Below are 25080 nucleotides of genomic sequence, written 5' to 3' on the forward strand. Positions count from 1 at the left end.
TTTTTGACGATTTTTAGTACGGAAACCGTTAGGTAAACGGTAAAATTTGAAATTTGAAACGACAGTTCTAAACGCACGAAAGACGAAAGAGGGCGCCACTTCGGGTATCTTCGGCTTATTTCCAGCCTTCGGGTTATTTGCCTTTGGCTTCGGGTGTTTGAATTTGAAACGACCGTTAACGAACATGCTTTGAACGCCATGCGCGTAGTTTTGAGCCAATCTTCCCCAAAATTTAACGAAATGTTCTAGAAAAGTTGTAGTTTAATATGACATTCAATTGAAAACATTAAGAGGAATGGTTTCTGCACTAAAAATCGTCAAAAATAAGCCTTTTTGGTGCGTATAACCCTTGGGATTACTTAAATGAAACCAAAACCCTCATTAGACGGCTCTCCGTTGCTAGTCCATTACCTCGTCTCGACATGTGCTTGTATATAACTGTGCGCTGCAACTGCACACCCGGGAATCCGAGATTTATTCACCGTGGCAGAACTTTACTTCCGTTGTCTTCACCAGGGATACCTGATCATGGTGGGAGTTGAGGGACTGCAGCAAGATCCCCAAAAAGGCCCAGGAACAACGAAACAGGATTCTAAACCCTTTCACCATACTTTGGCCATATCAGAGAGACCGTGCATCCTGTATGCGGAGTACGGCAAGGCCCATTCGGGCTTCAAGGGTATAGTACCAGCACTCGTATACACCACTGAGAATTGTATACTGCTTAGAAATTGACACAAAATGACACCAGAACGGAAATAGTAACCCTGAGGGTCGCGTAAGTTATGCATTTAAAACACACCACAGAACATGGATATTTAGTTTGCTTAAATTTAAAATAATTTATTAAATAAACACTTCAGTTCGTGGACCCCTCTGTTAGCCGTACGACAATGTATAGCCCATACTTTCCATTAAGGTTTCCTTAATCGCAGGTTGTAATGCTTTTTGCATGTAAGTCGTCAGAAGCCCTCTTACGCCTTTGGAAAATAAGTTATCAATTTCATTCGAATACGCATCGTCGAGGGCCTCGTTGGTTTCCACATTTTGCCAGCCTTTCTCCGGCGTTGGTGGAGTTACTGCGTAGCCGTATCCAGCATTCCCATTGGGTGCTCCATACGATGAGTATGAGTACGGATTACGCTCGGCAAAGAACGTTCTGCTGTGTGGATCGAACTCACTGGACGATTCCTGTTCTAAGTCGCCACGATCGCCTTCGATATCGACCAGCGTGGAGGGCGATAGGAACAGGGAGTCGCCATCGTTGAGTTTCAGTATATCGCCCTTACCGTCGTTGCTCATAAGATCATCGTCGACGTAATCTAATGATCTTCGCCGATCATGGCCATAGTAGGACGATCCCGTTGGTTGACGATTTAGAAAATGGCGTCGTTTGGAATTGATACGATACTTGATCCCGGTCGGTCCTTCGCAGCTATGCGCGAACACGGAAATGAATCCTGGCTCAGAAAAGTGAGAATCTGTGCGAACATTGGCCTGTCTACTACGTTCGCCTATCCCAGAAGGCAACAATGGAATGGTTCGGAACTCGATGCCCGCTCGTCGCAATCGGAGGATCATATCGCAACGTCCTCCCGATGGATGCATTATCACACGTCCACTGATCTGTAGGTCTGGAAACTCAAGCTTCGTATCTAGAGTACGATTATGCTCGATGAACTGACACCGGTCGACCACGACCCACTGGTGATTCTGAGGGATTCTAACCTTCAGATTAGCCACCTCAACTTGAGCCGCCGAGAGTAGACTCGGGGGGACGGTCGTTGCGTAGAATGGCAGTCCAGGAGGAACGGCATTGCCATGTCCACCATACTTTTGCTTGTAATCTGTAACAATTTGTTGGATGTCCTCGTCAAAGTTACTGTTACTGGCTGTGCTGAACGGTGATCGCTGAGGTCCCGCCCCAAATAGTGATTGTCTTTGAGGTCCACTATCCGAGAAATCTATAAGAGACTGAAACACGAGGACGAATTGTGTAATGGCTAACAGAGAAAATGAAACGGAAACGTGTTACTTCACTTACACTAGAACCTGAACGTTGCTGACTACGACGAAGTGTTGTATCTAAGGCTGTTTCCAATCGATTCGCACACCGTTGTCCGTACAGATTTCGAATTGTTCGGGTTCGTCCTTTGGAGCAATAAGAATTAAATCACTTTTATGTAATAGACACAGTTCAAATTATCTAGTGAGAGTAATACTATTAATCTTTAAAGGAACATGCAACCTGCGTGCCTAAGGTTTTGTTGAACATGTTATGTACAAAACCCGAGTATGTAAATGTAATTCAAATGTGTAAGAATACATTTTCTCAAATAGATAAAGATAATCAGCAGCTATACTGGAATGCAAACCAAGAGCTCCCAATTAACACCTCTGACTTCTTCCAAAGGGTTCCACCTTACTTGGTTTGGAGGAATGTTTACTACTGCACCTGAAGCCTATTGAATGTTGTAGATGTTTCTGGAACGGCTCTTGCATTGTATAGTCGTTGAAATATACACGATACTACGATTTTCCGGATAATAATTCCAAATTGCCTCACTACTGTCTTGTTCATTAATGTGTGTACTAATACACTGGACATTGAGGTTTAAACGCCCGTCCGTAATACTTGCTGAACATCCACAGCTCGTAGCTAAAGTCTATTGTTTTTTTCTTTGTTACAAACCCATCATTTTCACAGCACAAAAATTCACTTTAATCTCGGAACATCGACAGCCAGTAAGGGAAACAATGCTAGGTTGCCTGCAGATGCCTTACATAACACCGTTCCCAAACCATGCTTCCACCGAAAGTCATTGTCCCAAACACATTTTCCCAATTTTGCCTCCGGATCCGCTACTTCGCCAACAAACAAGACCAGTTATCAAGGCGCCACAGGGTTTTCATCGCGGAACAACGCATGGGAAGATCTCCTATCATTTATCACGTGCAAGAGAAGAGATATAGAGCGCACTGCCCTTGGTGCCCTTTCACCATTTTCACTTTTTAAACCAATTGCTCACCTACAACGGAACTGGACGACACGCATAAGCAGACGAGAAGGATCCAGTGTCGTTTCATTTTGGAAAGAATGTTTTGTGAAGTAAAATCGGAAAACGGACGTGCTGGAAGAGATCGATAAACAAATTCACTTTACAACTTTAGCTCACAAATAGTTATTATCAGTTGCAACACCGGGTATTAGGAATCACGCGGTACTACGTGATCGCGTAACGCTCAAAGAGCATCTCTCGTGGTTGAAAGTCGTCGGTGTACTGAACTGGCGGCATGCCAAAAGTGGAAACCACCAGTCCGACCAAAACCAAGTCAGTCCATCGCACCAGCGGGAGGGAAATCTTCCCCAACGGGGGCTTCATCGGGTCTGAGGGGACTGTGGTGAGTGGGCGGTTGGTAGTGGTAGGTAGGGTGGCTGGTTTTTTGAGTTCCACTTTGTGGTAGACCTTCTGTCATCTGAGGAACGATGTACGGGAGACCTGGGACGGGTTAGGGGTTTTGGTTGGTTTGGCAGCGCCACTGCTGCACTGCCTCATCTTGTGCTGCAGGTTGATGCAGCCGCGGAGATCCGGCACGAAGACCGGTAACGAGCCGTCCCTGGAAAATGGCGGGAGCGAACGTAGGGTGATCGCTGATGAGGATGGCGAATGTGAGAAAAAGCATTCGTAGTCAGTTGCGTGAAAAGCGTCTTCCTCCCGCGTAGCAGGGGAGGGTGATAGAGAGAAGAAAAGTGCTCAAGACTCGTTTGTAGGGCCGGTTCTTCCGTTCCGGACCAGTAAATGTCGCTGGCCCTGCAGTTCTGCGTCTCTTCACATTCACTTTACCGTAGCATAGACGCCGGCAGATGAAACCCCTGATATCTCCACGTTATACGATCTGTGAGGATGTATTTGTCTTTATGGTTCAACAGATTTGCCCTTTGCCAGGGTCTTTGAAACCTATCGTCGTGGGGCATTCTCGAAGGCGGCTAGAACTTTCAACAGTTCTTTTAGAATTTAGATAACCCGCCACTCCAACCAACGCCAAGTCCAACACAATCTGTTAGGAAAGTGAAGAGCAAGCAAAGGGTTTACGAAAGTTACTCACTGTTATAATCGATTTTTCCCTTTTTTGCACTTTCGTCGGACAAACCTACCCAACGAGACATATCTTCATCACATCACAACCAGACGAAGAAATCACGATCTGGAAAATGGCATAGAAAGTAAAAGATGTATCTGTTCGGCCCTGAGCTGGCACATTAAGGGGGGCCATGCGGAGACCGAATTCTTGGTGCACAAGACACCGCAGGTCCAGCTTGGTATGACCACGGCCGGTTTTTCACCTTACCACCGGTTTCCAGCGGACATTGCTCCGCTGACCTGCAAGGATTGGCAGCGTGAAGATCATCACATTGGAAATAGAAAAAAACTCAACTTAATGCAAAATGCGGGCGTGTGTGTGTATTAATATAAAACAACCATAAATCAGATTATAATAAGTAAAATATGTCCCCACTGAGAAACTGTGAAGAGACGTAGATGCGGTAGACGATAGCGCTTGTTAGGAGTTGAAGCACTAGAAAGAAGAGACAAGCGTGTAGCGTGGTGAAACAATAAAGTTAATTCACTTTTGTTGTGGAGCAAATTGCTACCGTACCACGCTCGCACCTCGCAAAGCCATCATTGGGAAGCACCGGATGGGGGTCTTTAGCTTGGATTAGAGTGTCGACCGAGCGGCTGGGTACCTGACATATGGGCGCATGTCGGAAACCCCACGCTAGGACGACCAATTGATTGTTGTCGCTTTTCCCTTTTTCGCTTGGCACCTGTGCGGGGGCTGAAGTGTTAAGGAAAGGGTTCCAGGTGACGAATAGCCCGGCCCGACCTGAACTAAACGAAACGAGGAAACAAGCAGAAAAAGAGCAGCGCAGCAAAGTGGTACCCTCGAGTGGAGCCCTTCCACCATCCCCGGCTTCACCTAAAGACAATAGACATTCAGTTCCCCGTACAAAAATTGGCAGAAAGTGAATCTGATTGTTGGTTGGTGCATAGTACCTTCACTCTCGGCATTTTCCTATGATTGCGACAGGCCAAGACGACAAGCGATGCATCGTCAAGCTTTTGCCACATTTGGAAGCAATCAGCCACATGTCGCATTATCGTCAAGTTTTTCGATGAGCAGCAGCCCCGGTAATCGTATGATTGCGCATCGTTCATGTGACAATAGGACAGGGCAGTCATGCTGCTTGCTTCGAATAGACCTGCTGGTTTGCGAATCTTGTAATCCGTCACGCGCCATACCACTCTCTAACCACGATTAAGCAATGTGGGGTCTAATGGTGACCTTTTCGGATGAGAGAGAATACAGAGAGTTCGGATTTACAGTAGCTGAGGATGAAAATGACATAATCAAAGCGTTTTGCACATTTCTGCGACGAATAGGAACATTGGATCATACTTGAATGTTTTTTCCCCCTTTTTGCAGACTCCTTTGATCCCGAAATGGGTCGGATCTCGAAGTGGTACAAATCATGGACAGGGGTTCAAGAGGACACTCGCAAGGTTGGTAAATAAGAAGCATAACGATGCGCAAAAATGGCGTGCCGATTGTACGTTAATTATGATTCACGTAAACGTGAAAATGCCTTCCATGCTCGCCGCTTTCTTGATAACCCCTCGGAATCCCTCCCTTCTACGTTGCCCTTAACGGTATCGCGGACATCGTATCCATCCATCCAGCCCTGCCCGACGGTGGGTGTTGATTCGTGGTCCACTTGTTGCTGGTGCTTCTAGGTCATGGCAAAGGAAAATGCTGAAAAAGCCTCCGCCAGTTGGTGAGATCAGGGCAAAAGATGCATCGAGCTAAACTGTGAATCGTTCCTGTTACACCCTCCCGCCGTAGATAGCGGCGCCAAGATAAGACACCAACCTCCAGTGCGTTAGGGCTCACCAACATTTGAATTTTCAAGAACAGCCTCTCCAACGCAGCGTTATGCTGAGCTGGTGTGTGGTTTTGGTTGCAGAAACGGAAATAAGGTCAGCGTCTGATGCACATCAGACACAACCGTCTGGAATAGTTGCGTTGCTGCGTCTTTCCACTTGGACCCAAATTTGCTTGAACCAAGAGGGACGCCAAGTTCGTTTTCGTTGCTCTTCGTTCCAGTTTGGCCGGCGTCGCTTAAGGTAAAGTATTTCATCTCGCGTTTAATATGTTGAATAATACCCAGCTCGCTGTTGCCAGCCGCCAGCCGAGACAACAGGTGAACCATAAACCGAGCCATATTTTCCTATCGTTGATCGTACCATTCTTTGCAGGTGTGATGTGGAAAGTGTGTCTTCTCTCACCCGCCGAAAAACCCGGTCACATTTTTGTTTGCAGTTCTACCCTTTGTTTGAGTTACAAAATCGCCCGTTGACCCATGCTTTAATCAGGAAACCAGCCAGTGCATGCGGAATGGATGGGAAATATCGTAAAAAAAACGGGCCATTAAAAAGTCAAAGACGAACTCAATCCGCATTTTATCAAAAGAAATGTGTCTATTTAGTACTGAGAGCGAGAAACATGTGCACTGAATATTCTAGATTTGCTAAAGGCAATAAGAATATTAAGTATTCAAAACAAAAATTCGAAGTTACATGAAAAATATGGTTTGGTTTTCTGCGTATTGAGGTTGAGTTAAATAGAACACAAACGCATACCGAAATCTGCATAGGAGCGCTTAAAAATATCACGAAAACCATATTCGCATCCATTCTTTAAAAACCTTATGCTATAAAGTGTGAAATTAAAATTACCGGTGATTTACGACACGAAACTCATAACTATTAAACTAACAGCCGGTCGATGCTTACTCCAAATAATGCGCGAAAGTACAGCAAAGCTTCATATCATTCCTGATTTCGGACACGGCAGCTTAACCCAACCAACGACACGTTTAAGAACTTACGCACTAAGGATTTAGCCTTTTCTTTTATTATATATCACCTCATATTTCCACATTTTTTGTGGCTTACCAGTTAGCCGGCTGTTTGCGTATCACCAATATGTACACAGTCCCTAGTGGGAGTTTTGCTGTAAGGAATAAAAGACCACGGAAAAGGAAAAGTTGGAGACTGGCAGGGTTTAAAAAAAAAACAGTAATCTAAAATAAACATCCAACGCAAGAAAACTTCGAGAATTATTGCTTAATGGCATTATCAGCGTGAACAGCGTGGCAATGGTTTTGTTGTCGATTGTGCTTATAGATCCTTCTTTACTTTCATGCCAACTAATCATTTTCACGGCGCGGAGTATCATCAATGAGGGTTCTAAACACTTGCCCCATTGTTTGTTATTCAATTTATACAATAAATGAAGAGGAACAATTACGCACGGAGCGTGAAGGACGGGGCAAGAGGGGTCACAGTCACCAGTTGGACACGTTAAATACACCTTTTTTTCTTCACCTGCTCTGGTTTCCTTACGCGGTAATTATGTTCTTTGTGTAGTGAGACATTCATTTGTGGCGCATATTGAACATCGATGGAACAGGCGATTGCTGAATAGACTTTCGTGCTGCTATTCTGCGATTTCTCTACTCTCGCTGTCCAGCTCTATCCAGCCGGGAGTATACATTACACAACACTTGGGTCGCCCTTTTGTTCACCGACAATTAAGGGAGAGACCCTTGTCATTACCGCATAATTACGCAAACGCAACCATGCCGATACAAACGATCGTTTTGGATAAAGAATATCCATCGCCGTGGTTAATAAGCCTGTCCAGATTATCCTTCACCCTCAATGGTCCGTTTCCTTACGATTCACGACCTCTGCTAGCATTGTCGCATTCTCGATAAGACGTTTTTAACTTTGAATATAGAAACATTGCGCTGCCAAGCCTGTAAGTCATATTTTTCATAGTCTTAACAGCACATCAAATCCCTGGGGGATCACATTCTTATACAAAGCTTTGACCAATATCTACACAATGCCTCCTCTCCACACCGGGCAGTTAGTTTCTATATAGATCCGACCTGGCACAATCCGTGTCACATCACATTCACTAGACTATATGCCTCTTGGATAGCATGTTGTAATCTTGGGTTCAGTTCTGGGTATCTAGTATGATCAAGTGTCATCTATTGTACATCGTCGAGGTATTCACTCTTCATCGAAACTGATGATCGATGATCAGGTGCCGTCCGCTGTTCGGAAGTACCAGATGCCGACGATGCCGTTGTTGGTTCTGAGGCTATCCGTCCTGAAAGAAACTCCATTTGCGCTCTAGAAGGCGCATCATTGATAGGAGTGGACTGACTAAGGTTGCCGATTGATTGCATCTGTTGCGGCTGCTGTTGCAGTAGAACATGGCGGTGCCGAAACGAGAAAGAAAGCGTTGAAGCCGAGCCTAGCGGTCGATAAGATAGGGATCCACCTACAGTTCCTGTACTCCCACTGCTTCCAATCTCTCCAGCTGCACTACTGCTGCTGCTGCTGCTGCTGCTGCTGCTGCTACTCTCGGCACTAGAGGAATAGCTATGCGACATGCTTTCGCCCTTAGGAGCTACCACAGCAGATGCAACGGCGCTTTTCTGGCTGTCTTTCGCTATAGGCGAAGGACTCGTTGTCGATTGTCTCCCTGCGGCGTTAGTCGTGCTCGGGATGCTATTAGCGCCTTGAAGACTATTTTGATGCGACGCCTGCGAGGCCGCATCTGGTGCCTAGTGAGTGAATTAATGCTAACATTACGACTTTTCTGGACCTATTCTCTCATTGCACACTTTTAGAACGTTACTTACATGCTCATTTTCGTTCACATGCTCATCGGGGACGGTCTCTTCACCGGGGCTTCCATCCTGGTTCATAATGATCTCATGACACAACGGGCATCGGTCTTGCACGTAAAGCCACTTTCGCAGACATACACTGTGAAAGTAGTGATTGCAACGTGTGATCTTGGCAGACGTCATTTCCTGCAAGTGAATGAATAGTAATAGTTAGTATGTGGCAGGGTTAAAGAGGGACAGCAAAGTGGTTGCTCACCTGGTAGCAAATAGCACACACGTCATCAAAATGTCTCAATTGGGAGACGGACGCCTCAGGAAGGGATGATATCTTGTGCACAGCTGTCCGGCGCTTCATAAACACACCCCAACCAGCTCGGGCCTCGCACCAGATGTTGAAGTACGCGTGGATGCCCATCATCAGTGCGCGTATAGCACCGCCTATGGGAATCGTTTCTAAGTGTAAGCGATACATCGAAGAGCAATCATATCCGAACGCGGAGGAGAGAGGGAATGTTCGATAGCCGGGACAGCATGTTGTTTGGTTTTGGATATTATAGCAATATGATCAAATCAGAGGCAATGGGGGGAGGGGGAGGGGGGGAGGAAAAGGGATAAAAAATAAAAAGGTAATAGTGATAAAATTAAAAAGAAATAGTGAATCAAATACACAACGCGCAACATGTACTTTAAGAGAGGTGGAAAATTATGAAAACGGCGGGTACTCAAAATGGAAGGAATGTTTCAAGGACATTGACCAAACAACAGATAGGATCAGCATCATACAAGAAGTTGGCTAAAGAATATGCGTTGATCGACGATAGATTCTTGATGGTGATCATGCATGGACACACACACACGCACGTACATGAAACAAGTTCTCAATTGTTATGGGACGCGCAATACTTACCGGATTCGAATATCAATATCCAAGCTCCATTGAAAAACAGGAAAATACCAAAGCAAAACTCCACTGAATTACCGAATGCGCGGATGTAGTACACATAGTCGTCCAGCTTCTCCCAGAACGTATGACGCCGGGCATCGAGCAGGAAGAGGGTGTAGGTTGCTAAACTAACCAATACCTGAGCGAGAGAAAATAGGAAGGTAAGTGGTTCCCGAATAAACAGTAAACGCAGCCTATGTCTGGGTCAGGTCACATTTCGTTGTGGAATCCTAGCGGGCTTACCTTTACGATCACTTCCACCGAGAAAGCCGTGACGGCTAGTAGCCACGTAGAAAGTGTGTGGCGTGACCATAACACAGCGAGCAGTGAGCTCGGTGCGATTAGAAGGAAAGCACACACCATTAACGCACGTGCGTGTCGCTTTCTGTAAAAAAGTGTACATGCCCGGGATCAGACAAGAACCGACGCAGTCGAAAACAAGATAAGATGCACGAAACAAACGGTTATCCAAAGGTGCAATCGAAAACCGGGAAAACTACTTACCGCGAAGGGTTGCGGGCGGCACTCAGTGACATTAGTATGGGTGCAACTATGTTGTGCAGAAAGTGCAACAAAGCCGTCACCAGCAAACACATATTGCGGCACAATCTAACGAAGCGTTTGTCTGGCGACAGCGAGGTCAGACCTGTTTGGAGCGCCAGAATGTAGAACAGTATTGCCGAGACCGTACCAATCGATTTGTCCTCGTCGTAGTCCTCGGAAAGCAGGAATAGCTGCACCATCTTGCCGATGTAGTGGCAGATGAGCGAGATAATGCTGGTCATCCCGAGAACGGCGGTCAGCGTTTCACAGCCGCTCACCAGCAGCGTCTTCATCGTGGCCGCAAAGTAAAGCGGCGCGTCCGAAGACATCAGCAGACTGATCAAATGTTCGGCTATACGGATGCTCCAGAAAACGCGCAGCACGGACGGTACGTTGAGTCGCTGCCATTCGTTTTCGATGAGCGTGGCGATACCAAAATTCCCTGCGTAAGCCCTCGCGTGTTGGTATCCGCTAAGGATCGTTTTGACAACATCGAAGGATGAACTCCAAAGCGCAATTTTCGACAGTACCAGTGGCAATACTGCGGCAAACGCTGGAGAATGCTTCAGAACCACCGAGGGCAGTGGAAGCATGGCAAGCAGCAGTGGCATCAGGAAACTAATCGGTAGGGCCTTTTGCGTGATTTTATACCTACAAAGTGCATACAAAAAGTTGAGTACAGTTTGAAAAGCCAGAATTTGGAGAGTTTTTTTTTATGAGTAACTGCTTACCTAGGTCCCAGATGAATATAGGCGAAGATGACTCCCATGAGCCATTGCGCGACCAGATGCGGTAGTATCGAAAATAGTACGCCACCGGGATCGAGCAAACGTTCCGTGTTCAGTGATAGCATGTCCTCGAGTAGGCTGGGACTGTCCGATATTAGCGACAAGGCTGAGACATTGCTCCAGTACGACAAGAATATCAATCCGACGGATATCACGTACATATATACTATTACTAAATGTCTTGTCCAGAGCATAAACACGCATGTTGCACTGATAGCACCTGTTGGGGAGGAAAGATTTCGTATTACGCATTACGATCGGACATAGAATATTGCAGTTTTCAACAACCGTTGTTTGAAAGTGTGTTTCATATTCATTGATACCGGTTCCGGCATTCGAACGGATGCATGTCCCGTCTACCTGTGATGTAGGTGCAGGCCAGTACCGAACGGAGCCGTTTGGTAAATACTATAATCCAGCGCCATATCACGCATCGCAATGGGTGAGCGCACGAACATGCATTGCTGTTATCAGGAAAAACGCAAACTCATTCACAATGAGCGCCCTTTGTTCCCTGCTGGTGTGTCGTACGAAAAGATGCCGACTGATAGCAAACAACGACGAATGTATGCAACATAATGATGCCCAGTCATCTCACTTGGAGCAGTGTAACGATTCGTATTTGTTTTCACCGGCTTACAGGGGTAGACTGTCGTCAGAAAATAGATTGATTGGCCGCTCCAACGCGTCATCGTCATTTTACGTCAGAGTCCAGCATCTTCGCACCACGGCTAATGCTTGCAATTAATGATTGTCGGAGGAAGGACAACAATTTCTGTCCGTGTTGATGTTGTTCCAACGACAAGGCCACGCTCGGAGAGTACGCGATTGTACTATTATTTGAACACGGAACTGGCTTAAAATCGTGATTTTCATCGTGATGTGCATCTTTTCTAGGACCGAGTACTGAAACTAAGTTCTTGATGATTATTGTGCGGAGTAATCGAATCGGTGGCCTTCCGCACCTGCCCCACCATTAACGATAGAAGGATGTAGGTCAGAAAGAGATTGGCTGCAAAGCGCTAGAGAGCGACCGAAATGGAGACACCGCGGAGGTGCGGATTCTTGGCAAACAGGTTGTCCCTGGCGGAACCGAAGCTGGCCGGAGGTGAGCAAGGTGGATACAGTTATCAGCGAGGCGTGAGGCAGGCGGGAAGATGTTCAAGGCTTACCGAACGAGCAGAGCAGGAACCTCAGCACGGACATCGAGATGAATTTGTAGAGCTCGATGTTGTCCTCCACCCCTCCTCGGTCTTCCTCGGCGGAAGGCATTAACAGCATCGAAGGCTGCAGCTGGGTCGTGTGGTTGGCCGACTGAAGAGGAGTTTTGGCTAGCGGAACGCCCAAGCCCATCTTGAGGATTTCGTCGATGATAAACAAGCTCGGCACTCGCATAATCACGTCCACCAAACCGAGAACTTTCGTTCGCACCACAGACATTTTGAGGGCTATTTTGCTAACTGAACTCAAAGAAAACGCAAAATTCCGACTCCGACGAGGACTGACGAATCAGTGCGGCATGCGACTTGAGGTTCACTAATTTCCATCACACACTAAATACTAATTAATCCTTAATTGTTCTCGTCTGAACTCGTTTTTCCGAATTTTCAACAAAATCTTCGTCCGGGTTTGGGTCCGGGTAGTGGTGGTCCGGGGGGTCTGGCTCTATCATCAGGGGGACTTTCAAAGACCAAAACGAATCAAACGAATTTGCTGCAGAGACAATTCTGCTGCAGAGGCAGTTTTCTTGTTTTCTATGGGCATCTTTGTAGTGTGTGGCTGTGTACCGTGCCTGCGTACGTGGGGAATCGCGTGTGTGCGCCTCGTGTTGTGGACGATGTTGTTGTTGTTGCGAAAATCCATGTTGTTGTGAAAATCCAGTGAAATTCTTCAATTCTTGAACCATTTCCTGCGCGATAAGAACAAAATCAAGTCGTTTGCAACCTCCGCCGTCGTTACCAACGCTGCGGCAGTGCGATTCTTTATCAAAGTGGAGTTTAATCACATGTTTTGTAAAAGTTCTTAGCATTTTTGGACTAGTGCGCGATAAGAACAAACTCCCCTCGCGTGGTGGAGCGAAGCCCCTGAGGGCATCAGTTTAGTGCCAAACATTCGTGGCCGCGATACGGAATCCGCAAAAATCGCTGACCGCGAGTAATCGAAGGTGAAAATTAGAATTCTTGCGAAAAAAGTATCTGTATAACCAAAAACCAAATAATTAAAAATGGAAGTGGAGAAAGAGAAAGAAAACATCTATTTGTTCGTCCCCAACATCATCGGTGAGTGGACATCCTCGCTCTTGGTTGCTCAAGAAGATTAATCCAGGATCCTTTTATATTTTAATGCAGGTTACGCGCGAATAGTGCTGGCCATCGTTTCCTTTTATTATATGCCAACAAACTATGTGGTGGCCAGCTGGTGCTACATCATCAGCGTTCTGCTGGATGCCCTCGACGGCCACGCAGCTCGCCATTTCAATCAATGTAAGTTTGCAGGCAAAGCCCCGTTCGAATCCCCGTTCGAATCCCCGTTCGAATCCCCTAAATCGATAGCCATGCTGCTGATTGGATTAAGTTGCGTGGCAATCGGTTGCATAACGGCAACTGCGGGCCTTATATCGGGGTTATCTGCTGACTGAGTGGGGCATCATTTGCGATAACAATACTGAAACAATATTTGCCATTTCTAGCTACAAAGTTCGGAGCAATGCTGGACCAGCTGACGGACCGCTGCGGAACGTGCGGGCTGCTCGTTACACTAAGCTACTTCTACCCGAAGTATATGTTCTGGTTCCAGATGTCGATGGCAATCGATGTGGCATGCCATTGGTTCTACTTGCATACGTATGTTCCTCGCCATTCCGGAATTAATCCCCAGAAAGCGTCTTGCATAACCGCCCTACATGTCTTCTGTCTTCTTCAGGACGGTCCTTCAAGGCAAGACGTCGCACAAGTTCATCGACATGTCTGGCAATCCAATTATGCGTGTTTACTACACGAACCGCACAGTGCTCGGCTTCATGTGTCTGTTCAATGAACTCTTCTATGCGGCCTTGTACTTGCTGCACTTCACGCCCGGTCCGTTGATAGCCGGTTTTTCCACGTTCAAGCTGCTGGCGATTGTTTCGTTCCCGGTAGCCGTTGTTAAAACCGGCATTTCCGTCATACACGGTTTCGTCGCCAGCTGTAACATCGGAGTGATCGATGTTGCGGAACGAGAGGCTCAACGTGAACGGGAATCCAAGAAGAAGCCGCAGTAACTCTGTCACTAAACGGTAAACTGCGTGAACCGAACGGAACGAAGCGTTCTTCTTGGTGGCTGGAGACGGTCGATCGACGGATGCTTGCTTACTCTCCTGCTTCGAGCTACGTGCAGATAGCAACAATCTTATATCTGGACCTGTATTTCGCTGTTCGAAATCTGAACCATGCCAAAGTAAAACCGTTGTAGGTGTTTAATCGTGTATTTAAGTGTTGTAATCCAACCCCGGCGCACCGAGAACGAGTTCCGCGGCTTGAAATGGAAGAACGCCACGTAATGCAGGAAGTGAAAGAACAGCCGATGTGACAAGGCAATTAAACGGCACATTCCTGTGAACTTTGCATCATTAGGATTGAATTGTAGGCGCATGAGTGGTTGTAGAGCGTATAGCACTATCTGTTAGTGAACCATGCAAAGTAAGCAATCCCGCTCTTAGTGCGGTGTGTAGGTCAATCACCTTGATTACAACGTATCCTCTAAGAGTACAATGCCTTGTGGCTTATGTCGTCGTTCGACGGGTATCAAAAATCCGAACTACAGTATATCACTTCCATGAAACCGCAGATAGTGGTGGTGGTGTTGGTTTTCAATTAAAAGTAAATTATTGAAGCATTCAAAAGCAAAACACAAAATTGAATCAATGTAACTGAAGATGTACTTCTGTGTTGTCCAACCCAGTGTCTAATAAATGTATAATCTACCAAAGAAATATTCGTTTCTTTCCATGATCGCAACGAACATATGCTCGCGGTTTCCGGGATTCTGTTATAGATAAACGTATTAATAGAGCGAGTGCATTTATTATGAATATCTCGGTTACAAGCTCAACGCTTCGAGTGTTAAAGTATCTCAAACGAGGCAGCAGGGTGCACAATGAAGTCCCCCACATAAAGTGAGCAGAAATGAATGGTTAATGAAACAGATGTTCAAGCGTAAGGAAACATTAATCGACGTATCATCGCGATGCGGAAAAAGCTGTCCACTGCAACAGTGTGCCCTTAACCCTTAAGGCTGCTCATGCCAGCACGCATGATCTCATCCACAAGCAGGATATTCACGGCGATAATGGTAGAGGAATTGAGAATCTGCTTCTTCACGATGTAGTTATCGAAGATGCCCATGTCCACCGGTTTCATCGGCTCACCGGTTGAAAGATCCAGTCCAATAGGCTCTTCGTTTAACAGACCTTCCTCCTGCAAGCGTACGATCGTATCCTGCGCATCGTAGCCGCTGTTGACGGCCAGGATCTTCGGGATCACCAGCATGGCGTCAGCATACGCTTGAATAGCAAGGCGAGTCTTACCCTTCACGGTCTTTGCATACTCTCGCAGCTTGTTGTGCACGCGTACCTCGAAGGCACCAGCTCCCGGTACAAGTTTCTTGTCCTCAATCGCGTTATTAATCGACCGGAGCCCATCACGGATGGCGTCCTTAATCTGGGCGAGCGAGTGTCGGTTGGGCGCTTTCATCAGAATGGTGACCGAGAGTGGGTTTTTGCAGTTCTCCACGAAAGTGTACTTATTCTCGCCCAGCACATGCTCGTAAACCAGTCCAGCGTACCCGAGACAGGATTCATCCATGTTATCGAAAGAATTCATAGCAATTCCACCGCAGGCAAGTGCCAAACGTTCCATGTTGCGACGCTTGGCCCGTCGAAGGGCAACGATACCCTCCTTGGCTAGCATATCGAGCGACATGGGGTCGATGCCCTTTTGGTTGATCACGACAATCGTCTTATCCGTTCCATCGCAAACCTTCTTCTTCAGTTCGATCACCTTCTTCACGCGCTGTTCGATGAATTCACGTTCCGCCAACACAAACTTTTCGCGTTCTTCGGCCGTTTTGTAGAAAAATCCGGAATTTACTTCGGTCTTTTCGTACTCCATGGACACGTTACACGTGAGAATGTACGCATTTTCTACTCGCTTCGGCATATCGGGATGGCGTGCGCCGTGATCCATGACGATGCCCTTCACCAGCTGCGTTTCGGAGGCCGACTTGTGCTGCATCTCCATTAGCTCCACCATATGCAAATCCACCGGCTTGCCTTCCGTACGGATGGCCAACACTGCGTCCACACAAACGTCCGTCAGCAGATCGGCCAACACCGGATGCACCTTCGTGCGCAGCGACGTGCGGGCAATGTTCAGCAGATTCTCGCGGTTTACTTCGATCGGATGGGAAATTTGCTCCAGAATTTCCAGAGCTTGCAGACGAGCCTGATCGAAACCGTCGGCCACGATACGCGGATGCAGTCCGTCCGCAATGTACAGATCGGCCTGCTTCAGCAACTCGCCAATGATCAGAACAATCGAGGTGGTCCCATCACCAGTCACGTCGTCTTGTGCTGTGCTCGCCCGGGCGATCAAAGAAGCCGTCGGATGCTTGATCTGCATCTCGTGCAGCAGCACATTGCCATCCTTGGTGATTTTGATGTCTCCGGCACCGGACACCAACCTGATGGGAAAGTGAGGTTAGACATGGTCAGGTGAGTCATTTCGGTTTATTCATCGAAGTCCTCCATCCGGTTGGGCCGGTTTTTCAATCATTCATGCTTTTTACAGGCATTTGCGAACGTTTTGCAAGAGAGATTCATTGAAAAAATCGGCCAAATGCGGTTACTAGCGAACAGTTGTTCTACAACACCGGCATGGGGAAGGGGAAGGGGATACTCACATTTTCATCGTTCCTTTCGGGCCGAGGTTCGTTTTCATCACATCCTGGATACCTTTGGCGGCCGTGATGTTGATTGCCAACGCTTGTGCAGCACGGGCAAATTCGGCTTTCGGGTTTAACAAACTAATTGAAGCCATTTTTATAGGATTTTAGTTTGGTCTTAACAAAAACGAGCGTTTCACCAGCCGGGAGAAGTGTGATTCCGAGAACGAACTTCGATGCCTTTCGTGTGCCTACAAGCACGCCATAAACTTGCCGAAACGGACCAAATTTGCAGCACGCAGCGGCACGAAATGCCACCGTTGCCCATGCAGCTTTCTTGAAAATAAATGCAGGCAAATGTTTTCCTGCACGCTGTTTCGCTGCTCTCGCTGTTTGTTCGCACGTGCGGTTAAATCGTGAAAAAATCGTAAAATGACCAGTAAAAAGGTAAAAGTTGAGGCGGAGGACGACGAGGATCGTCGCATGGACACTAAAAGCGATAGCGATGACTCGAGTGACGAGGAAAATGAGGAAGCCGTCGAGGGAGATGAGGTTCGTTTCCGCTCCAGCCGCAAGAACCGCAGCCGGCTCTGTGAAAGTTGGCGCCTTCGCTTACTGATCAATTTCTTCCGTTTCCAGGGTATCACAGTTGATTTTGAAGGCCGAAACCCGATCGACCCGGACCTGGATGGGATTAAGCAGATGCTTGGTCAGCTCTTCGTTAAGGCACACATCGATTTAGGCGAACTAGCTAGCGCGATTATCGGTAAGCGATTTGTGGAGTGCGTTTGTGAACTCCCGAATAACCCCGGTCACTCTTACACCAGGACAAAACTACGTCGGCAGCGTGCTGAAACAATCGTATAATGATGAGGAAGACGACGACGATGAGGATATGGACATGGACGATCCCTGCCAGGTCGTTTTCGGCGTGACCACGGTCATCAACATGAGAAACAAGCAGGACTTGAACTCTATCCGGCAGCTGCAGAAGATGATCTTCGAGAAGGCGGAAAAGTACGCAACAGAGCTGGTTATCCAGCAGTTCCGAGAAGCGCTGGAAAGTGGCAACAAGACGACGGGTTTGTTGATCAATGAACGCTTCATCAACATACCCGCCGCCGTAAGCGTTCCGATGTGCGAAAATCTACTGAACGAGATGGAACGAGCCCGCACGAAAGGCATGCCGTACAGCTTCGACTACTACCTCATGTTTGTGAAGTACTATCAGCAAGCGGCCTCCGGCGACAAACCGGCAGAGGTGATTTATTCCAATGACGAGGAGGAGTATTTCATCAAAGAATCGCTGGCCAGTTTCGACTACTCGGTCCAGAAAGAAACGACCACGGCTTTGGCCGGTCAGTGGCAGAAGAAGGACGAAGAACTGCAACCATTCCGGAAGGTGCTTCTGATTGAGGCGAACAAGTTACCGGGCATTATATCTACCATCAAGAGTTTAGTATCATCCGCGGCCAACAAATGAACAGGAAGAATAATTTCTGATTTCCTCTCTGCGTGTGTGATTTTATCCTGTGTGAGCGTGTGTTTAAGAATAAAACAAGATCAAAGAATAAGAATAAGAGCTTCTCTCCAACTCTCCACACTGTTTGGATTGCTTTGGTTATTTGACACCGGCGTTTTGCAAGACGAGTCAGCAGATTTTCCGAGTTTGTTGAAAGTGCAGAGAAAAGGGCAAAAAGTGTGTAATTGGTGGTTCCGAAAGGTGAGCTTCAAGGGCAGAGTGTTGCCCTAGGTCCGGGTGATACAGCGGACCTCGCTTCAGGAGATTGTTGGTCAAATTACGATAAAGCCGCATTACTCATTAACCCTTCGGTGCAGAGCGCGTACGTGGACCGGACAATCGAACTCCGGTTTCAGGTTGAGCATAGAGGGTAGAGGGAACCTTTGTGGAGTAACGAGAGTGAAAATGTAAAGTAAAATCTTCGATAAACTGGACTGTGTGCTGCGGTATTAAGTTTAACTGGGCATTGAGTCACACCAGCGTGCAACGTAATTCTGCGAGTGTGACTAAAGCTGAGTAAACCTTAATTCGCAACAACAGGTCTTTTTTATCCTCGATGGCTGTTATCGATGGTTCCCCTTGATTCATAATCATACAATCAGATCGTGCTGGCGCATGTGGATTAATGCGTGTTTTTAACAGAATTGCCTTTCGTGAGGGCACGAACGTTCTTGCGGGGCTAGCCTGTCTGTGATGAGTATGGGGTTTCTTAAGAACCTTGCAGAAGAATTATTCATCGTATGTTGTGCTACCATTATTAACACTCAACACGCTTAGTGCTACTTGATCACATAATACACGACAACGGCAACGAGTATAAGTAGCATCAATCCCGCTATCAATTGTGTACATAGTGATAGCAGCGCGAGCAGAACAGTCGCACCAGGGCTATCAATCATTAAACGTTGGCTATTCATCGTGCATTATCATCTTCGGACTTTGGGTCGGGTGCCATTCACAGATTATCACTCCAAGTGGAACCGTTGCTGCTAGTAGTCGGAGCGCAGAAGTGGCAGCATTCGCAGCTAGTATCCGAGCCTCCCACAGTCTGCAATGGGCGTTGAAAGGTAAGATTAGATCAGTAATATCACACTTCCCCAATACATCGTGGCTGTTACTTAGTGGTGCTAAAGGCTGATCGCGGCTGTTCAATACGCCCCCGTCGTGTTCTTTCTGGTGCAGACATTCTACTCGCCCCGCAGACCGATAATGCGTTTACGCGGCTTTGTCTGTAATTTTCGTCGATTCCGTTAGGGAAAAATGAGCCATTAACGGTTTTCTAGAAGTAACTGTCTGAAAGCCAGCCGGCGGGAAATTTCGCCGAAATGGAAATTTATTGCTTCGCATTCCTCTCCCCGTTCCAAAAAGCGTCGAGATCTATTGAACCAGACGGGTTGGGGGGCATTGATCTACTGCTCTTCCAGCGCGCGGCTGCTGTTCTCAACAGCTGATAGACGGTCAACGACCGAGCCAGTTTGGCAATCAAATTGTATCGTTGCACGTTTTTTCTTCAACAAGAAACAGATAAATGGAGTGTTACAGGAAATTTTATGTTTCGAATGTTGTTAACAAATATTTGATGATTTGAACAAATATTGGATTGTGAAACTACGAAACCTCGTGACCTATATTTTGAACTGATCGTTTTTTACTAGGCAGTTTTCAAACGCATTTTTACCAACGAGCCCGCGATCAAATGGATAACGCACGTGGTGTTCTATATTTTCCAAACGAATCGTTGCCATGCCGCTGGTGTGTGACTTGGTCAGATGATTCGTTATGCAAAATAATCGACACAACCAGCATGCTGCTTACTTTGTGCGTCAACCATCCACTTTCTACATCCTCCAGCGATAGCAGAACGCAATGAGTTTTTTCTAGGCTTCGCTTTGGACTCGGATCGAATGGCGAGAAGACGGTAAGGGAAAAGGCTTAAAGAACAGCAAACGACATCGTCCCCAGCGACCACCACGAACTACGATGTAAAATGGACGACCGGTAAAATCGTGAAATTTACCGTTAAGCAAACTACGCAGCTACTCAGCCCCCTTTGTTGCACTCCCCTCGTCTGCTGCCATTCGATCTCAGCTGACCAGCATTATAGCGGCACTTCTTCGGTCTCTCGTGGGGGCCTCAGTGAAGGTTTCTGCGGTGCGTCAGTCTGTCCGCCGGTATATTTTATTATTATTGTGAAGGAACGCAATCAAAGAACGAAGCAGCAATGAGAGCCCGCGAGGGCAATGGTCGCGGGCGGCAGCAAGACCCAGAGTCCATGCCTTGCCCGGGGTAGAGAGAAGTACGGAAAAAGGGGGGGGGGGGGGGTCGTGAAGAATGAAGCAGGGGTCTTGGCAGAAGATATTCCTAACCTAGTTTTTCTGTTTCCTCTCTTCTGTCCGTCTCGGCCTCGTGCTTCTTGGCGTTCACGGCACGGAATGGGGTAACGAAAGGGTGCCCCATGAGCAGGAAAGACCACAATGCTCGGTACTTGAACGGCGGAGGCGCATTTTACGGAGGAACTGTGCATCATCGCAGTAAGCTGAGCGGGGCCGGCGGCCGGTTTCTCCTTGCAGCTCTTGTTGTTGTTGCTGTTGTTGCTATTGTTGTTGTTGTTGTTGGTTGGTACTATTCCTTTTTGATGCCAAGAACCATCCGGTGATAAAAGGGTAATTGGTTGCGCGCAGACGCGGAAGCGCATCAACAGGGTAAGATCTTGCTCTCATGCGTTGTTCTTGGGATGTGGAAGGGCAAGAAGTGAATCTTCTCATTTCCGAACCTTCGATGCTGCGCACACACTGCTCCTCGAGATGTCGTTTTGCGGCGACTTAATCCCTCCGCAGAGGATCAAGTTTACATTGAATATAGGGTGGTGTGGGGGTCAGGTAACTGCCTAGACTCCGCTAGACTCACGTGCAAGTAGAGTGACCGAGAGACAAGAGGCAAGACTCTGTTCGCAATCGGTCTGACGATCTTCGCGAGAGCAACAGCAGCAGCAGCCGTGCAGACAGCCCCAAAGGCTGCAGGCCTGGGTGGTGGGAGCTGTTCTTGTTCGTTTACCGTTTGCCATTGGTTTCGTGATTCGTTCCTTGAACTTCGACGACGACCGACGACGACCGACGACGACGACGATGACGACGACGTTGACCCAGATTCACTGTACTTGCTTTGAACTCTTTCGCCCGCAGCTATCTGCCGTGTCTGTTGCAGCCGGTAACCTCGTTGGAGCGATCGGTGCTACAGCGCGATCACTATGATACGATCTGCGTGATCGACGGCAGTGGGGCGGATTTGGCGCGTGCATCACCATCCCTGGCCTCACTGTTTACCGAGCAGCGTTCGTTCGATGCCGGATTCGAATCGGAACTCAGCTGCTTCCGGTGCACCGATCTTGACTGCCGCATCGTCTACAGTCCGGTTGGTGAGCTGAACGATTTCGATGATGTGCGTCGGTTCGCGGAGGCCGCTCAAGCTGCTCTGGGACGAACGATTAAAGCCGGTGCCAAGCAGCCGCTCCTGGTGCTGCCTAACTCCGTTGGACGCTTCGGAGATGCGGCCCTCGTAGCTCTGCTCGGTGCTCTGCATAAACTGTACGTGCCACTGCAGCTGCGTGAGGATGTCCCGGAGAAGAGCCACCGGTTCCGTAGCCTTGGCGTGTATCATCCGGATGCGGGACAGGTGAAGGGATTGCTGCGTACCGTTGAAACGCTCGAGAATGGTCGATTCGTGGCGCGAGACATCGGTGGTGGCGATCCGGAGCGTATGGCACCGCCACGTGTGGCCGAGTACGTGCTGCAAGCGTTCGCTAACGGGCCAATCAAAGCGACCGTCATCGAAGATCCGCACGTCTTTGAGCGTGAGTATCCCCTATTCCAGGCAGTGAACCGTGCTGCCGGAACCGTGAAACGTCACCAGGGACGCATCATCTTCCTCGAGTACAAACCACCGAATACGGCGCGCAAGACGGTGGTGCTGGTCGGCAAGGGTGTGACGTACGATACTGGTGGTGCGGACATTAAGGCCGGAGGTGTTATGGCCGGTATGAGCCGGGACAAGTGTGGTGCTGCCGCAGTGGCGGGCTTCATGAAGGTGGTCGAGCAGCAGCAACCCTCGGATGTCCATGTGATCGGTGTGCTCTGTATGGTTCGCAATTCGGTCGGCGAGGAGTGCTACGTTTCGGACGAGATGATTACATCGCGGGCTGGAGTGCGCATCCGGGTCGGCAATACGGACGCCGAGGGACGCATGGCGATGGCGGATGCTTTGTGTCAGATGAAGGAACGTGTGGTCAACGAACGGTTGCCCGATCCGCATCTCTTCACGATCGCCACCCTTACGGGTCATGCCGTGCTTGCGGTTGGCTCCAATGCGATCGTGATGGACAATGGACCGGCCCGTGAGGCCGGACACGGATTGCGGCTACAGCAGGAGGCAGAAAAGATTGGGGATCCGTTCGAGGTGTCGATTCTGCGCAAAGAAGATTTCGATTTTCACAAGGGCAAATGCTACGGCGAGGACGTTCTGCAGGCCAACAATCTTCCATCAAGCAGAACGCCCCGTGGTCATCAGGTAGGTTCCCATTGGATTGTTGCTTTGTTTGCCGAAAGCTCGTCGAAAGCACTACCTCTGATAACGGCTTCGGGTTCTCCTTCTCTTCAGGGTCCTGCTGCATTTTTGATGCTGTCCACCGGACTGGACAAATGTGGTCTAAAGTCTGCGTATCCGATCAAGTATTCTCATCTCGACATAGCGGGAAGTGCTGGCGATGTTCCCGATACTCCTACCGGATCTCCGATACTTGCCCTAGCTCGTACTCACCTGCAGTAAGGGAAACTGTTCGAGGGCTATTGGATTGTCCGAACCCCCCGCCCTCTCAAACATCTCGTTCCAGTGCTAAAAGCGGAATTATCCTTTTGCAAATGATTTGCCAATAAAGCTATCTATAGTCCCGGTGAAGGGTCGTATTCGACTTCGTTGCTTCGCGTATTACACTCTCCGCTGCTTTACAACTTCCTCAGATCATAGCTAAGGGGTTCAACGGGGGGAAATGGCGTCCATTGAACCCGCAAATTCCGCTTCTTCCCGCGCACGTGTCCACCCACCCCACGTGTGGTGGTACGTCGTAAAGTTCCGCCGGATGACAATTTCCGCGTTGAGCGAAATTCTCGTTCTCTACCCAGCATCCATCCACGGTACCCGTGCGTCTCGCGCGTCCCGTTGGCGAAATCGAGGGAACACCGCACCTAACGGTGCATGATAGCTTGTCGTGGGTTGGCCGTCCGCGGTTTGCCCGCGAGCACGAATAAACCGACCGGCACGCGATGCATGACGAATCCTTACGTCTGCATGTTTGCGCTGCAGAAACAAGCCAGAATAGAGCAACGGACCCGTTGGTCGTTGGTCTGGGAAACAAAGAGGTAATCCGTTGTCTCTGCAGGAAGCATTTTCCTCCTCCTCGTGACCCCGCGTGGGGAGGGGGTGGGCCCGGGCATTGGTTCAAAACCGTGGGAGTGACGTCGTGGGCATAGGCAGATGTGAAAAGCTCACCCCGTCCACACAAGACCTTTCTGTGTCTGGCAGTTCGGCTCAGCTGGAAGCTGGAAGGGCGCTGCTCTGTGGCCTGTGGTCGTGAAACGAAGGAAAGAGCGAGATGTCGACAAACCGCTACAGTAAGCGGACCACGGCGGTCCCGGTTCCGTTAGGAGATCGAAAAGACCAAAATCGCAGAGCGGAAATAATCTGTTGGCTCACTCGCTCGCTCACTCGCTCGCGCTACACCTTTCGCCAGCCATTCCAGCTGCTGCTGCTGCTGTTGCCGGTGCTGATGCTGATGCTGGTGGTGGTGGTGGTGGTTGATGTGGTGAAAGTGGTGCAACATCGCTGCAAGGTTCATTGAACGCGGAAATTGAACCCCGCGAATGGAAAGCAGGAATACAAACACGCCACGATACATGGACCGGGACCAGGGACATTAGCGGGGGCAGCAGCAGCAGCAGCAGCAGTCTGCTGCGGACTAATGGCGGTGCGTCTTAAGTGGTTGAGAGCGCATGGAAGTGCTTTAGTTTGAGCGGATCGGGCGAGGTCCGGATCGCGGATACTTCAAAAACCGGAACCGTCCATCAGCCCGTTTGATGCCCCGTTCGTGTAGCCGTATAGTACTGCGCTGGAAGCTGGGTGATGATTTTGGTTTGAGATGCTGCATGCGGTGCATCGTAATCTGCCATCGAAGGATCGCGTCCGGTAGTCCGGGGGATGCTGAACCATTCACTAAACGGCTACTAGCAACCATCCACGTAGGCGTGTGGTGCTTGTGTGTGTGTGTGTGCTGGTTGCTTTCTAATGGCAGCTTGATTGGAAGAGCGATTGTCACCGTATGACCTCTCGGAAGTGATTGGCCGGTAGACGACGAACCCAGCCGAGAGAGGTGAAGATTCGTTTCCCCCCCGGAGGAATACATCCGATTGGCCTATGGCCCATGTTTCCCTTCTTGAAGATAAGTGGACATAACGTTACTTTTTGACCCCCGGGTGCCTCCATCGTAACCGTACCGCCAGCGAGAACAGCAGCACGAGCTTCTTCCATGCGGTGTACGATAGGTGTT

General features: G+C 48.5%; 6 protein-coding genes across 10 annotated transcripts; 3 read left to right on the forward strand and 3 right to left on the reverse strand.

The window, feature by feature from the left end:
* Positions 1-879: 879 nt before the first annotated feature.
* LOC125959298 (uncharacterized) lies at positions 880-2502 on the reverse strand. The gene is made up of 3 exons (XM_049692118.1): positions 2427-2502; positions 2045-2151; positions 880-1974 (listed from the first exon to the last, which is right to left on the reverse strand). Exons 1-3 carry the CDS (start codon positions 2500-2502, stop codon positions 880-882), a joined length of 1278 nt encoding a protein of 425 aa, XP_049548075.1.
* A 4443-nt stretch (positions 2503-6945) lies between these two features.
* LOC125947853 (protein TRC8 homolog) lies at positions 6946-12717 on the reverse strand. 4 transcript variants are annotated; one of them, XM_049673315.1, is made up of 9 exons: positions 12217-12717; positions 10988-11264; positions 10218-10907; positions 9957-10098; positions 9678-9852; positions 9027-9223; positions 8783-8956; positions 8423-8704; positions 6946-8332 (listed from the first exon to the last, which is right to left on the reverse strand). In XM_049673315.1, the coding sequence occupies exons 1-9, from the start codon at positions 12482-12484 to the stop codon at positions 8123-8125; spliced, it is 2415 nt and encodes an 804-aa protein (XP_049529272.1). In that variant the 5' UTR covers positions 12485-12717; the 3' UTR covers positions 6946-8122. The 4 variants fall into 4 exon arrangements, with proteins under 4 accessions (XP_049529272.1, XP_049529271.1, XP_049529270.1 ...); XM_049673314.1 differs by having other exon boundaries at positions 6946-8335; XM_049673313.1 differs by having other exon boundaries at positions 6946-8704; positions 9027-9208.
* A 143-nt stretch (positions 12718-12860) lies between these two features.
* On the forward strand, positions 12861-15015 carry LOC125947877 (CDP-diacylglycerol--inositol 3-phosphatidyltransferase). The gene is made up of 4 exons (XM_049673346.1): positions 12861-13323; positions 13393-13527; positions 13734-13887; positions 13967-15015. The coding sequence occupies exons 1-4, from the start codon at positions 13269-13271 to the stop codon at positions 14301-14303; spliced, it is 681 nt and encodes a 226-aa protein (XP_049529303.1). The 5' UTR covers positions 12861-13268; the 3' UTR covers positions 14304-15015.
* Positions 15016-15060: 45 nt separating this feature from the next.
* LOC125947860 (T-complex protein 1 subunit zeta) lies at positions 15061-17208 on the reverse strand. The gene is made up of 2 exons (XM_049673324.1): positions 16982-17208; positions 15061-16762 (listed from the first exon to the last, which is right to left on the reverse strand). The coding sequence occupies exons 1-2, from the start codon at positions 17116-17118 to the stop codon at positions 15304-15306; spliced, it is 1596 nt and encodes a 531-aa protein (XP_049529281.1). The 5' UTR covers positions 17119-17208; the 3' UTR covers positions 15061-15303.
* A 139-nt stretch (positions 17209-17347) lies between these two features.
* Positions 17348-18537, forward strand: LOC125947871 (protein BCCIP homolog). Its single transcript, XM_049673338.1, has 3 exons — positions 17348-17515; positions 17603-17729; positions 17791-18537. Exons 1-3 carry the CDS (start codon positions 17396-17398, stop codon positions 18444-18446), a joined length of 903 nt encoding a protein of 300 aa, XP_049529295.1. The 5' UTR covers positions 17348-17395; the 3' UTR covers positions 18447-18537.
* Positions 18538-18541: 4 nt separating this feature from the next.
* Positions 18542-23448, forward strand: LOC125947863 (putative aminopeptidase W07G4.4). Of its 2 annotated transcripts, none has more exons than XM_049673327.1 (4): positions 18542-18686; positions 19447-19552; positions 21668-23048; positions 23139-23448. In XM_049673327.1, exons 2-4 carry the CDS (start codon positions 19539-19541, stop codon positions 23304-23306), a joined length of 1563 nt encoding a protein of 520 aa, XP_049529284.1. In that variant the 5' UTR covers positions 18542-18686; positions 19447-19538; the 3' UTR covers positions 23307-23448. The 2 variants fall into 2 exon arrangements, with proteins under 2 accessions (XP_049529284.1, XP_049529286.1); XM_049673329.1 differs by lacking the exon at positions 18542-18686 and adding an exon at positions 18699-18987.
* Positions 23449-25080: the final 1632 nt, after the last annotated feature.

Source organism: Anopheles darlingi, chromosome 2 (assembly GCF_943734745.1).
Source record: "Anopheles darlingi chromosome 2, idAnoDarlMG_H_01, whole genome shotgun sequence".
In the NCBI taxonomy this organism is placed as follows: domain Eukaryota; kingdom Metazoa; phylum Arthropoda; class Insecta; order Diptera; family Culicidae; genus Anopheles; species Anopheles darlingi.

What these genes read in the sequence shown, in the direction of transcription:
- LOC125947853 (XM_049673312.1), bottom strand. Translation starts at nt 12,484, where the DNA reads ATGTCTGTGGTGCGAACGAAAGTTCTCGGTTTGGTGGACGTGATTATG. An exon ending in GTTCCTGCTCTGCTCGTTCG is followed by an intron (nt 11,265 to 12,216) that starts GTAAGCCTTGAA and finishes CCTCCCCAACAG; the next exon opens with GTGCTATCAGTGCAACATGC. An exon ending in TGTGTGCTATTTGCTACCAG is followed by an intron (nt 8,957 to 9,026) that starts GTGAGCAACCAC and finishes ATTCACTTGCAG; the next exon opens with GAAATGACGTCTGCCAAGAT.
- LOC125947877 (XM_049673346.1), top strand. Translation starts at nt 13,269, where the DNA reads ATGGAAGTGGAGAAAGAGAAAGAAAACATCTATTTGTTCGTCCCCAAC. An exon ending in GTTCGTCCCCAACATCATCG is followed by an intron (nt 13,324 to 13,392) that starts GTGAGTGGACAT and finishes ATTTTAATGCAG; the next exon opens with GTTACGCGCGAATAGTGCTG. An exon ending in AGCTCGCCATTTCAATCAAT is followed by an intron (nt 13,528 to 13,733) that starts GTAAGTTTGCAG and finishes TGCCATTTCTAG; the next exon opens with CTACAAAGTTCGGAGCAATG.
- LOC125947863 (XM_049673327.1), top strand. An exon ending in GAACGCCCCGTGGTCATCAG is followed by an intron (nt 23,049 to 23,138) that starts GTAGGTTCCCAT and finishes CCTTCTCTTCAG; the next exon opens with GGTCCTGCTGCATTTTTGAT.
- LOC125947871 (XM_049673338.1), top strand. Translation starts at nt 17,396, where the DNA reads ATGACCAGTAAAAAGGTAAAAGTTGAGGCGGAGGACGACGAGGATCGT. An exon ending in AAGCCGTCGAGGGAGATGAG is followed by an intron (nt 17,516 to 17,602) that starts GTTCGTTTCCGC and finishes TTCCGTTTCCAG; the next exon opens with GGTATCACAGTTGATTTTGA. An exon ending in ACTAGCTAGCGCGATTATCG is followed by an intron (nt 17,730 to 17,790) that starts GTAAGCGATTTG and finishes CTCTTACACCAG; the next exon opens with GACAAAACTACGTCGGCAGC.
- LOC125959298 (XM_049692118.1), bottom strand. Translation starts at nt 2,502, where the DNA reads ATGCAAGAGCCGTTCCAGAAACATCTACAACATTCAATAGGCTTCAGG. An exon ending in TAAACATTCCTCCAAACCAA is followed by an intron (nt 2,152 to 2,426) that starts GTAAGGTGGAAC and finishes ATTGCTCCAAAG; the next exon opens with GACGAACCCGAACAATTCGA. An exon ending in AGCAACGTTCAGGTTCTAGT is followed by an intron (nt 1,975 to 2,044) that starts GTAAGTGAAGTA and finishes CTCGTGTTTCAG; the next exon opens with TCTCTTATAGATTTCTCGGA.
- LOC125947860 (XM_049673324.1), bottom strand. Translation starts at nt 17,118, where the DNA reads ATGGCTTCAATTAGTTTGTTAAACCCGAAAGCCGAATTTGCCCGTGCT. An exon ending in CCGAAAGGAACGATGAAAAT is followed by an intron (nt 16,763 to 16,981) that starts GTGAGTATCCCC and finishes CTTTCCCATCAG; the next exon opens with GTTGGTGTCCGGTGCCGGAG.